Below are 13,795 nucleotides of genomic sequence, written 5' to 3'. Positions count from 1 at the left end.
TGCATCAATGTGTGGGTATTCCTTTGGAGTACCAAGTCTCTCAACTAAGAGAGAACTTCCAAGTGGGTGTTAGAATCTACAATTTGTTTGTGGGGTTGTTTGAGAAGAATTTGAATTGAGCCCCAAAAATTATCTTGACAAACCTCATTCTAATTAGGCTTACTTGTTAAGACAAGTTGAGAAACTTGTGGAACAAAATTTTGGGGTTTGAAATTATGATCTAGTTTGAGTCCATAGGACCAAAGAGACTTGCTAGAGCCAATTTCCTAACCCTTGATTAATTATGGAGTCCATTTTTCTATAAGCGTGGGTTTAGGGAAATGATCCCTAAAGGAAAATTTGATGTCAACTTGAGTTGTTGTCCTATCAGTCATTTGAGGCCCTAATGGTTGTCACAGGCATTAGAAATTTTTTATTGCCCCTCTAGAATAGATTGAACATACTTGTTGCTTCTCAAGTTAACCAACTAGAGTTAGGAAGGGTTTTGGGTCATTAGCCCTTTTCTTGTTGTCCACTCTACATCAAATACATAAGTAGAAAAGACATACACTAACAATAATAATGAAGGATAAACATTGGTGAAACTAAACAATGCCAACACTAAAGGGCATCGCATTGCTTGAGTACAACTGAAGAGCAAGAGAGAGTGTTGTCATGTAACTTAAATGTATGGCTTATGCAAAACCAAGTGATTTCAAGGAGACTTGATTACACCAAATTAGTGCCTCACAAATGACTAGGTCTTCTCAAGTCATCTTGTGCCTATACAAGCATTTGAGAGAGAGAGAGAGAGAGAGAGAGATCATTTGGCTTTGTTAACTCATTGCCTATATTACTTAGTTTTTTGCTATTATCACAATATCCTAGCAATCATGTGTCTCAACATACATTGGAAGCCACTCCCACAACCCTTTCCAATACCTACACCACAAGGCTATCACGTTCTCCAATGGACATGGTGAAGTCAATGCAATGCACAAATTCCCAAAAAATAATATAATGTACCTTTTCCTTAATTTATCACATTTTTACTACAAAATTCAAATGTATTCTATTTCAAATCCATCTTTATTGTAAATTTCTATTTTCTCAACTTTTTGTATTAAAATAGAGAAAAAAGTTGAATAACAACATTAAACACTTCTGAGTTACAATAATACAACTCTTAGAAGAACTAGTGCCTCAGAAGAGTTCAAAATCTTAGCTAGCCTTAAGTTTCAAAAAGGAACTACTATAAACACCACCTACACATATGCAAAAGCTAGTAATCATTACACCCATACATTTGGAGTATTCAGCATTCATATACAGTCTAGTTAATACAAAAAAGTGATTCTAATACCAAGAAAGTGATCTAAAAGAAGTGCCCAATAGTGTCTTATCTGTCTCCATGTCTTGGTAATGCTTGCTCATGATGCACCTTATATTCACCATTGGATTTGTCTTCAATGCTAAGTTTCTCGATGAACTAGTTTAGGTTGTCCATTTCTCTTTGATTGAGCATATCCTTGTGAATGGAGAAATACTGGTACGAAACAATGTCTTTTTTTGTGGATCATGATTTTCCCCCCTCTCATCAGCACCATGAACTTGTCTCTAGTAATCTCTAAGGCGATAGCAACTTATGACATAATATTGAAATGAATAAGTTTACATTAAACTCAGTAAGTCACCTCCTTCTCTTTTGAAAAATCTCTCCATTTCTCTCCTTCCAAATAAACCACGAAACCTCACAAGTAAGAATAGACCAAAAAGTTTTAGGACTTGAGATCAAAGGACTCTACAAACCTAGTTAAGAATTCACTCCATGACAGACCAAGATTGACATTCCACACAATGGGAGATCCAAAGAAAATAGCCCACACACCTCGGGCAAAAGGACAATAATAAAAAGGTGTTCAAAAGATTCAAGAATAGAACAAACACCACAAACAATAGGACAATCCAACTCATGAGGAAAAGCATCACAACAACAAGTTTCCTCATAAAAAGCAACCACCTAAAGCAAGACTTTTTAGGTTCACAAGGAAAGTGCCAGACAAGGTTAAAGATAAACTATCATCTAGAGATCAAAAGCTTCAGTCCTCAATCAAGGTTCACCCTGTCAAAGATAGAACAATCATCTTTAAGCATATTATAGAACTGCTTAGTAGAAATATAGTATTGAAACAAGCACCATATTTCCACTTGATCCATCTCAAATATTGTTCACTATTCATAGTTTAATTAGGAAAAAAATTTCCCACAACTTTTCTAATGATAGAGAAAAAAGAAATTCTGAGTGTTAGGAATGTGATGTTTACTAGAGATCTCCTCCCATTTCCCTAACCAATTGCCAACCATAATGTCTGTAACAAGAGAAATGGCATGTTTAGACCAATTCCTAGTAGAACAACTTTGAGTGAGAGCCAAAGGTTTGCAATTAGTCTCCACCACCAGCCCCCCCACCACCATAAAGATATATCCACAACTGAGTATGTACGGTGACCCCCCGCATGTACCCCTACTTAAGATAAGAGTTCTAATTTGGATCCATGCCTTCCAGATACATTGAAATTGTTTGGAACCAAACACTATCAACTAAGAGTTACCAAACACTGTCACATAGAGGAATATCAATCCAACTCTTACCTTTTTTTATTCCTTATCTATCTGTATTATTCCTAACCAAAACTTTCCATGGTTCATCTCCTAACAAGGCATTTAATCCATTTGGAAGTCATTGCCATACCATGTGCCTTGAGGTCTTTGATACCCAGACTGCCTTTATTCTTGGGAAGGCAACACCATTCACACTTTACACAGTGCCTTTTGTTGTTCCCAATGCCATCTGACCCCAAAAAATCCCTCGTAGGCTAGCATTTTGATAGTTGGAAAATAACCAAGTAGGTGAGAAATAAATGTGATGTGCAAAAAGAACTTTTTGAACCACCTGAACTCTACCAACTAGAGAGAGCATATGAGTTTGCCATTTTAGGTATTTTTTTATCAATTTTAGAAAAGATCCAATTCCACATGTCTTTTAGAGAGAGATCAATAGAGAAAGGTATGCCCAAATATCTCGGTCCTAACCATTGCCATCCTTTGTTTACTACCCAATCCGAGGGAGAGAGGGACCATGCTATGATGGATGGTTTATGAGGAGCAATTTTGGCCCCAGAGACCTCACAAAAATATAAAAGTTTGTTAACCATGTTGTCAAAGTTACCTTCCTCTAACTTAATGAACAATGTTGTATCATCTGCAAACTGGGCATTAAGCAAAACCTCTTGATTAGGATGAGTGATACCTTTAACTGGAGAACCTAGGTTTGTAGCCCTGAGAATGTAATACAAAGCATGAACAACTATCACAAAGAAAGAAGGTGCAATTGGACACCCTTGTCTAATGGACCTTTGTAGAGTAATACTATCAGTGGTATCACCATTAACATCAATGATAGTAGACAAGTCTTTTAGCAAAATACCAAACCAATTGCAAAAATAAGAAGGAAAGCCAAAGGCTTTAAGCATACCCTTCACAAATGGCCATTCAATTCGGTCATATGCTTTTTCAAAATCAAGTAACACCATCATTGCATTTTGGTCATTGTTTCTAACCCAGTGCATAACTTCCCAACTTGCAATCAAATTCTCAAGAATAAACCTTCCCTTAATAAACCATGTTTGAGTTGGGCATATGAATTCAATTAAAAGATTCCTAATTCTTTTAGCCAAAGCTTTAGCCACAATCTTATAAGAAAGATTTAATAATGTGATTGGCCTCCAATTCTTGACTTGGGACTTATCTCCCCCTTTAGGTAGCAATTTGATAACCCCTCTATTGATATTAGTACCTAGAGACCCAACCTTGGAAGCATCTTCATGGACTTCTAAGACTTCAGAGGCAATCCATTCCACATTATGCTTATAAAATTCAGCGAGAAGGCCGTTAGGGCCAAGAGATTTGTCATTGTCAAGAGAAAGAATAGCAACTTTAATTTCTTCAAGAGATAAGGGCATATCTAGCCTTCTAGCTTCTGTATCAAAAATTTTCTTAGGAATCAACTTGAGGCACTGTTCAAGCCTAGAGTTCTCTTTGGTAATTTTGTAGTACTCCTTATAAAATGTAAGAAAAAGCATCTTTAATACTTTTAGGATCATTAGTGACATCACCATTAATCGAAATTTCCTCAATCACCTCTCTCTTGTGTTTGGCTCTAATGATGTTAAAGATTTGGTCCCACTGTCTCCATCCTTCATCCAATTCATTATGGTCCTAATCTTCTACCTTTGAATTTTGTGTTGGTGCTTTCTCAGATGGCATTTGGTTTTTGCTGATCTCTCTTCTAGTTGTGGATCGCACCCCCTCCGTTGAAGATTTTCTCAACTTTTCACAAAAACTAAAAAACAAAATAAACTACTAAACTCTATTAAATTAGATTTAAATTTCACTAAAAAACTAATATTTACAAAATCAAAATTCAATAAATGACATTTTTGAAAGTGCCCAACACCCACTTGTCTGACATAAAATACACATTCTGACCATATTCTGAAAATTTAAGCATTAGAACTCCATATTTTGGGTTTTTTTCAAAGTTTTGACACAAATATAAATATATATATATATAATAAAAAATGATGTACAAGGAATGCTAGCATTCCACTAATGCCAATTCAACTTTTCCAAACATTTAAAACGAGGCATAAATGAAAAATCAACAAAAATCCCTCAAATGCAATCAATAATTTCCAAGGAAGAGATCTTTGGGAGGAGTCAATAGAGATGAACATACAAACACAGGATTCCTCTCCCAATTTCTAACCCAATCCCACCGATCTTGTGCAATTTGGAATCCAAATAAACTGCCAACCCACAAATCAATTTTCTAACCAAAAAGGTTTTTTACTCTTTTCAATTTTGCTCTCCAAGATGCGAGCCCAAAATGAAATCTCTATTGCCCGTTTTAACTCAAACTAACTTTCACTCTTAGAAAATAAAACAATAAAACATTTCTTTTAATTCCCAAATTGCTTTCATTTACCCTTATTTCCCAAAACATCTAATTAACAAGTACTCAAAAAGCCATAAATTTCAGAGGTTGCAATTTAAAACCATAAATGCTCAAATTTCATACTTAGATTTATGGAAAAGATGAATCAACATAAACCGTCAAATACTCATTTATTGGGTGTAGAGGTTAGAGTTCGAAAATACTACCAACCACAATATCCAAGGTAAATCACTGAACAAAATGACAATAAACTGTACCAGTTGAAAAAATTAGTATGGTCAATGTTACAACCACTGTCAAGGAATAACTTAGACCTGTGAAACAAAGTAGAAACTTTCTCAGTACTAGCGTATGTATCATAGCCGAAGTGCCTACAATCTCCCTAAATGGGGTTCAACATCGTAGTGATAAAAACAGTGGCAATGGCATACATGTGCATGATCAACGGGAAAATAACAGCATATTCATCATTATATAATAATACAACAAATGTCTCCTAAAATGCATCCATTATTGATGCCAATATAAAAAGAATGGTGTACAAAGATTAAAATACACAAGAACGGCTATACAGATCAGGTCAGGTCTCAAAATATGAAAGCAACAATGAGGTACATTACAAGTGAATTGGGGTGCATTACTTCCACTTGGGACAATAAATTCACTAGTAATTTTACCCAAGCCAGAAAAATGGACTTCTGAATCTTTCAGTGGCTTGATCCTAGGTTCATCGTATGTCCCCTCTAAGGGAAGTCTCAATGTGATTCTTGATATCAAGTCGGAAGGATGAGTATGCTTCTTCCTTCCACGCATATAAGTAATAATCCAATTATATAAGAGGATCGTTGATCAAGTGAGACCTGAGGTTCATACCTATAGTTTTAACAAGAGAACTTCAGACATGCAGGACTTACAGCTAACTATTCCTACTTAAGCAGGCATTCACAATAAGCACAATAGTGTCAGGCTCTAATGTTTTCGCACATGAGAAAAAATGTTATCCAAGAGTCAAGCAATCACCAGGCGAATGAACAGGACTGGTACATTCTATAGTTTCAGAACTCTTCAAGAAAGATCCCAAAAACTGCTTCTCTCAATCTGTAGTCTCAAACCTTAAATTAACTTTGGATAAAGAATACAGAATGTTTAAGCCCAAAAACTAAAATCTACTCGCTTGCAAGAGGTCACGCATCCTATATATATCAACCCATTTCAGAATAATATTACGTGTTCCAGCTATTGGGCTTCAAAGAACAGTTATAGTAGCTGAGAATTCTGAAACCAAACTAGCAATGCAACTTATGAAAGTCATGTGCTGCCAATCTCTGGGAACAATGGTGCATTGCTTAAGATTATAAATGAAAGGCCATGACAAGAGGAATAGTCATATTCTGCTTCTTAACTGAACTATTAAAAGAAGTTTTTGATTTGTGTGTGCCATCTACAGTTTTGGCTTGCGAGAAAGCAACTGAACTCTGTTTCTTCCATTGATGATACTCTTTATTGCTGCCTCTTGAACTGGACAAGTCATTATGTACACTCTCTGGGGAGGATTGCTCAGATGCTTTCGGCTCCCTCTGGCTTGGCCTTGGTTTATCCTTGCGAGAGAATCCATTCCTATAGGCTTTTATCAATGACTCAGATCTCCCAGGTTTTTCGATGCCGTTGGAAACATTTGCTGAAGTTGGAACAGGTTCTTCATTCACCAGCTTAGATTGCAGTCCATCTGTATCCTGCTTAATACTTTTCCCAGCAGTAGATGCATCCTGCTTCTGAACTTTTTTTTCCATCTTAAACAAACTTGCCAGAGATGAGGGCTCCAAAGGTCCACTTTTTACAATAGAATGGTGTTTTCTCTCTTTGACAGAATTCTTCTTCTTTGACGATGACACACTCTCATCGTCACTAGTGAAGCCTAATCCTAACCCATTTGTTACAGATTGCCTATCAGGATCTTTGCAATCAGTTCTACTTTTTATTTCTTTAACTGCAATTGTTTCTGGATTGTTGTGTGTCTTAAGTGATGCTTTCTTGGAGAAGATGCCACCAATACCTTGTCTTTTTGATTGGGACTTTGGTGATGCCTTATTTTCTTCTTGTGCTTTCCAATCCTCCTTTCTCATGTCCGGAGCAATGCTCTTACTCATTTCAACCCTATTGGGACTGTTCTCTAGGGCATTAGCATTGCTTCCAAATATGGAAAAATGGACTGATTCAAACCTTGAAGACAAACCTTGTGCACCAAACTTACTATTTGAAATACAGCTGTCACCTGAACTACTCCGATGATGCATTTGTAGACAACTTGATGAATTGATTGTTGCAGTAGCAGCAGTAATTTCTGCCAAAGAAAGTCTTTGTGATGTATTTTCATCATAAAGAGTTGATCTGTCAATCGAAAGCTTCTGCTGCAAGTCAGAAGCTTCAGAAAAGCAATTCCTTCCTGTGCCACCTCTCTGGCGCAATTGAGTTCTCAAAACTTGAAGTGCTTCTTCATGTCTGTCCTTCAATGCTTTTAATTCATTTTCTTGCTTCACGGTCAATTTCTTTAGCTCATGGGCTATCCTATTATCTTCTTCTAATAGAGGACCTCTTGCAGAGTCTTGCAATGTTTCCCCAATATTGGAGTCAACCTGCAATCTGTGTAGTTGATCTTTAGATTCAGCTACACTTGTGCTATTTACACTCTTGGCTAGAGAATGGTCTCTGTCCGAATCGATTCCTTTTATTATTCCATTGCAATCAGTTATTTCTGCATGTACTGGATACTCAATGCGATCTCTTCTATCTATATTATTTGTAGCCAACCCCTGCCAATCATTTTCAATGGGAAAGTTGGCTTTGTCCGATATATCCTGAACCTCACTTGAACTGAGATCATGGAAACTTACGCCCTTAATTCCAGTATGCATAGAAGGTGGCAGTTTAACAGGAGCTTTCCTTGCCGCAGCCTTAGTAGCAGAGTTTCCCGCAGGTTGCTGCGGAGACTGTAACCAATACCTGCGACCAGATGGCAAGCGTTCAAGCACAAATCCACTTGAAGCCTTATCATCATCGCTTATTGAATCAGAAAAGTTGTCTTCATTGATGACACGTGAGTAATCCTCAGCAGAATCATCAAAAGACACTCCAGGCTTCCATTCTGGCACAAGAGACACAATTTCTACATCTATTGCATCAGCTATTTTTGTAACATCTTGATCTGACAGATCCAGCTCTGCCACCATTTCACTTGCAACAATCATTGCTGTGTCAGCCTCAATATCAAATGGAAAATGAATATTGCGAACATAGCCTGCATATCATAAAAAAGGGAAAAAGGGCATCAACATTTATTACACATAAACATATATAGTATGGTAAAATGAAGACAACTTCTGTTTAAGATGTGTGCCCTTAAGGAGAAAATTATATAGGTTAGCAAAAGCACCTTCAGAATCTGCAACACAAAGTTTCAAAAAAATTGTGTTGTCATCTTTCCGTTTGCCCTTCACTCGAATATCTACATTTCTGTGAGAAACCTCCTCAGCAATTGAAGTGTCACCTCCATTATCCATGAAGCTATCCAAACTAGAGTTTACTACTTCTGCTGATTCTTGATGCAAATTCAGTCCCGTGATAGGATTTGAGTCTTCCAACGTTTTGAAGCTTCCCCTGTCTGTGAGCCCTTGCTCTAAAGTTGTACACAACTTGTGAAAGCTTCCATCTCTGTATGATTCCTTTGATATTGCTTTCCCCTCAATTTCATTTCCAAGAGAAAGAAGCCAGCTATGGTCCATAACTTTACATGCTCCATCATTTTGAAGAAAGGGGTCCATCAACAACTCCCTTGCGGAAAGCCTTTCAGAGGCTGTTGCCAAGCATTTTTCAATAAATTGTCTAACACAAGGATCCTTGATTTTGTCCAAGGCAGCTGGTTTTACACCCTTTGTAAAAGAAAGAAGCAAGAAGGATTGAGTTTGTAAATATCAAAGGCCCAATTCAAAACGTTGAACAGCACTACAAAAGGAAAATAAAGGAAATCCTAGTATCTCTGATTTTAACAATGAAACCATTTTCCATCTCATTGTGACAACAATTTCTTTCCCATGAAGTGCAACCTAATCCTATTTTCTCATGATCGAAGAGGTATAAAAAATATTCTTACCGAGCTAACTTTCTTATATATATGTATTGCATTCTCACACTCAATGTATGGATACTCAAAAGTCATCATCTCCAACAAGCACATGCCGAAAGAGTAAATATCGATCAGTTCATTATATTTTTCTTCATAGAGTTCTGGGGCCATGAATTCGGGCGTTCCTACATCATAAGAATAGCACTGTGTAAGATATCTGTGAGCGCTAATGTTGATATCCTGAATAGTATGAGTATTAAAAGATTACCAATAATGGTATCTGCATGTGCCTGATGGAGAATTTTCGCCATGCCAAGATCACCAATTTTCACCTCACCTTGCCCTCCATTCACAAAAATGTTGTCACACTTTAAGTCACGATGGATAATTGGAGGATTGTGACAATGCAAGTATAAAAGACCCTCCAATATTTGTCGTGACCAATTTTTGATAGCTCTCACATCTACTTGCTTATGCCTCTTCCGGTATCTATAAATTATTTGAAAAACGAACTTGTTAACAACATGAAACAATAGATGAAGAATCTCCTAGATGAATCCAAATCTAAATCCGTGTTAGCACATACCCTACAAGCATTAGGGATGATATCATATGTGAATGTAGCCATCAACCATCAAGCAAAATTGTCCATATAGCATCACTTCAAATAAAGAAACTAGAAAATATGACTGACTTAAAAAGGGATGCTCATTATCACAAAACATGAAATCACTTACTGCCTGAGGGTTCCAGATGTGAATATCTCTGTTATAATATTTATGTGGTGGTTCTCTTCATCCACCCAGTAGTTGTAGAACTTGATAATATTTTTGTGTTTGAGAGTCTTCAGGAGATGGACCTCAGAATATAGGCGTTCCAAGTCTCCAGAACCTTGGGAGACCTCTCTGACTTTCACTTGGTTCCAAGCAACCTCCATACCCTCTAATCTATCAAAGGCCCAGTAGCTGAAAGATGAATTAAGAATAGAAACCATTGAAAGTTTTGGATTTTATTGAAATTAAGAAAAGTCTATCTTTGATGAATCTAAGGATACACTGTCTTAAAAGCTCCCTTTCCGAGAATCTTCTTATACTGCAAAATTTTCCATAGAAAATAATCAGCATTTTTAAAAAACACAAACAAATTATTACTAAAATTGTGGCTCATCAATCATATGACATACCCACGCAGGGTATTTCACAATCAAGTTTGTTAGAAACAGTAGTTTCTGGCTAATGGAAATCATCTACAGTTCATGGATACACCAAATCACCAAATCATCAATAATCTATTTATGAATTTCTTTTTCAAACCATTTGTGAAATTCCATCCTTTCGATAGATTTTTTTGTAAGAAGGAGAATCTCTACCAACCATCAAATTTTGTTGTAAATGACAGTAAATTATTCAATGTGATAACTGATAAACAATATAGCCAACACTGTAAAGACTCATTTGACCCTGCAAACCAAACAATCTGTCAACATAAGAGATCAGCAAAATAAGTAATGAAATTGCGCAATCCCCGCAAGGCACAGACTAAAGCACCATATAAAGATCATTTGTACAAAAGAGAAAAAGAAGCCATAGACCAAAAACACCTGCATCGGAAGCCAAAGACCCAAGACACCTACATCTAACCAATGGGATAGCTTTCCAGTGCAATGAATATCTAAAAGGCTCGAGGAACACGGCAAGCTAAATGACACAGGTTCCATACTGTAGGACCTTAACATACAACAATCAGGATATTACCTATAGCTGGAAACTGTAATTTTTAAGGGCCGTTGTTCAAAGCTCTCTAATTTAAGGTGAAACTAGGTTTATTTTAATTTGAATCAGAAACGCAATTGCACATCGAACTAAAACCGTTTCCCCTATTTACAGAGCATGGCTTTCCCTTATGTGTCTCACAATCTGAATCAAAAAGAAAAAGAAATTTTAACTTTGTTTTTTGGGATGGTGTAAACTAATTTAGCATTCCCTATTGATATCCCTTACTACCTACGAACACCAATCAGAACCAAATAGACGTTGTGTAGTCTCTGGATTCGATTGTGTAAGATTCTTTTATCTCAATGTTTCAGAACACATTCAGTGATCCATCATCAGGATGCAAGAGAGTAGCAGAAGAGAAAGATGGATCACAGAGTCCTGCTACTCTCTTACATTCTGATATGATGGATTACAGGTCACAGAGTATGATCTGAAATCTTGATGTAAAAAAATCTTACACAATCAAATCCAGAAACTACACAACATTCTTATGGAGTATGGAAATCTAATAGGTTTCATAATTAGACGTTAATTTCATTTGCACACGTCCGCTTCAATACTTCTCAATTTCTCTAAATACGAAACTGACCTCTTTTATAGTTAAACTCAAAACCATTTTGACGTAAATATATAGTTCGACCATTTCCCAATTTGGTCCACACTTTCCGTGAAGGTAAACCTGGTTCTCCTTATTGATATTTGTCCCGTCAAAACTAAATTCATCATAATATTTCTAAACAGAAGCCACCGGCTCATACTAATCGATAAGAAGGAAAATATTAAATTTGTCACATTAAGCCAAAGAATCCCTAACTAGTTACAAGCACCAGAGATGTTCTCCAAAGAAGCCCACAATTAAAGATTTTATGACGTCAAAATTATCTGCACTTGAATAGTGATGTCTACTCTATCCCTGCCTCATACTAAATAGTCCGATTTTCTTCCCACCTGGAATCTATCTGTAAACCTCTGTCTATTGTTATATATGTTTCCTCCTAATCAAAGTGTTTAGGTCCCAAGCTAATTCAGAAACTGAAGTGGGCATATCAGACGGTCTTATATATAAATATATGGGTTTCAACTTTCAACCTTGAAAGTATGCATATGCCTTGCCAATCCAGCAAAACAATAGAGATATGACACGTATGTAGCCAGTTGAAAGTTAATTTTCAGATTCCAAACTCAACCAACAGCCCCAATCTGAATATGAGACCCCTTCTTGAGAGAAGCCGTCCTTAATACAGTTGTACAAATTTTGTACCAGTAAACTTTGCAAGCTACAAAACTGGGCCTTCCCTGTTCAAATAAACCAAAACCTACATATAAAACACAAGGCAAACGTGTTATTGTTTTTGGGTTACAGCGATTGCAGCTGCCAATTTCGAGTACCAAACCTCCGGAGGATTTCATTCCATTTTTCCTAACTTGTTGTGTGAGCTCAATATGCAGAACCCAAACAATAAATTTATTTTACTTTCACCAATTGGATGTACGAGATTAGAAACGAAAAAGATAATATGTTTCTAAAAGTCCCAATTCAGTATGTGAGACGCCAATCTGATGAGAGTGTGTGTTTACGAGAGATTACCTTACAGAAACCCTCAAGAAGATTTCTTTCCATTATCAAAAAAGTTACAACATAAGAGACCGCCCTCTCCGAAACTAAATTTCAAAGATCTTAAAAATGGGTGCTGCAGAAATTCAAAGTATAAAACAGAAAGCCACTAACCCGGCCATAACGCCCAGTAGGATCCACTTCAACAAAATTTGTATCGGCCTCGTCGGGCTCCTGCTCAGCAGATGAATCCATATCCATATCCATATTCATTTTAACACCCACAACTTGAAAATTTCATCAAACAGAATTGTAGATGCACTGGTGCATTCTTTGCGGCCTAATACATCAACAGATCGAAAGGGGGAAAAACTGAAAATGGTAATCTCCCAGATAATCGATCTGCAATCTCCAGAGTTTTGATCAACTAAAAACAGACGTAACTAACGACAACGTGAACTCATGGCACTCTCCGTTGTTTCAACAAATACACCATTAATTTCGCCGATGCAGAAACCCCATTTAAAAACAAATTATTGCCTAAAGCAACACAGATTTCCTGTTACAAATATCGTACGGTAAATAAAATTCGTTTCCTCTCAATTTCACGCGGCCGTCGACATATTTGACCGGATTAGCACTGTCAAAAAACAGCACGAATTGGCCCGACCCCTTCCTATTCACTCAATTTTAAACTCTTGTTTTATATTACAACTCCGTCCTCGTCGAGGTTGTGAATACATCGTCCGGTCTGCATTTTACATAGGGATGACTTCATCTCTATTTTATATTTACAGGACAAATGTCTCAAATATTTTTTTCAAAAATCAATAGTTCATTGGTATGAATGGATTTCGAATGAGAGAATTTTAATGACATCAACCAGATCCAGGTATTTCAAGAGGTTCAGAGATAACGAGTTAATGTACTTTGAAAGAAGAAATTATGATATGAGTTTTGATTGAGAATTTCTTATTTTCTGAAGTCATGCCTTTTCAAAGGGTTCATTCTATCTATCTCTTTCAAATGGTACATTGCTCTATGAAATGTCATTCTAAATCTTCCTTCAATACTATTTATCTATTTATTTGGCATGGCAATGGTAATCATATATATATATATATATATATAAAAGAAATATCGAGTAGTCAAGGTAATTTCATGCATCTACAGTTCTTAATTTGTATGTCAAAATTTGTTGACTTTTTGCAGTGAACTTCTGTAGGTGAATGAAAAGCTTAAAGCTAAGATTTTGGCTTTCTGGCATTTATAGAGCTCTTTGCAGAACTCATACAATGTGAGGTGGTCTAAAAGTGCCATTTTAAAACGTTCGCCCAATACTTGCCACT

At 36.5% G+C, this 13,795-nt stretch overlaps 1 protein-coding gene across 1 annotated transcript; it reads right to left on the bottom strand.

Annotated features, from left to right (window-relative positions):
• Positions 1–6,084: 6,084 nt before the first annotated feature.
• Positions 6,085–12,943, bottom strand: LOC149576445 (uncharacterized). Its single transcript, XM_089817285.1, has 7 exons — positions 12,621–12,943; positions 10,171–10,208; positions 9,854–10,081; positions 9,385–9,605; positions 9,144–9,301; positions 8,427–8,922; positions 6,085–8,291 (listed from the first exon to the last, which is right to left on the bottom strand). The coding sequence occupies exons 1-7, from the start codon at positions 12,717–12,719 to the stop codon at positions 6,349–6,351; spliced, it is 3,183 nt and encodes a 1,060-aa protein (XP_089673411.1). The 5' UTR covers positions 12,720–12,943; the 3' UTR covers positions 6,085–6,348.
• Positions 12,944–13,795: the final 852 nt, after the last annotated feature.

The sequence above is a fragment of the Cupressus sempervirens genome, chromosome 1 (assembly GCF_028749045.1).
Source record: "Cupressus sempervirens isolate cs-2001-9-10 chromosome 1, ASM2874904v1, whole genome shotgun sequence".
NCBI lineage: Eukaryota > Viridiplantae > Streptophyta > Pinopsida > Cupressales > Cupressaceae > Cupressus > Cupressus sempervirens.
This window is presented reverse-complemented; position numbering and strand designations above follow the sequence as displayed.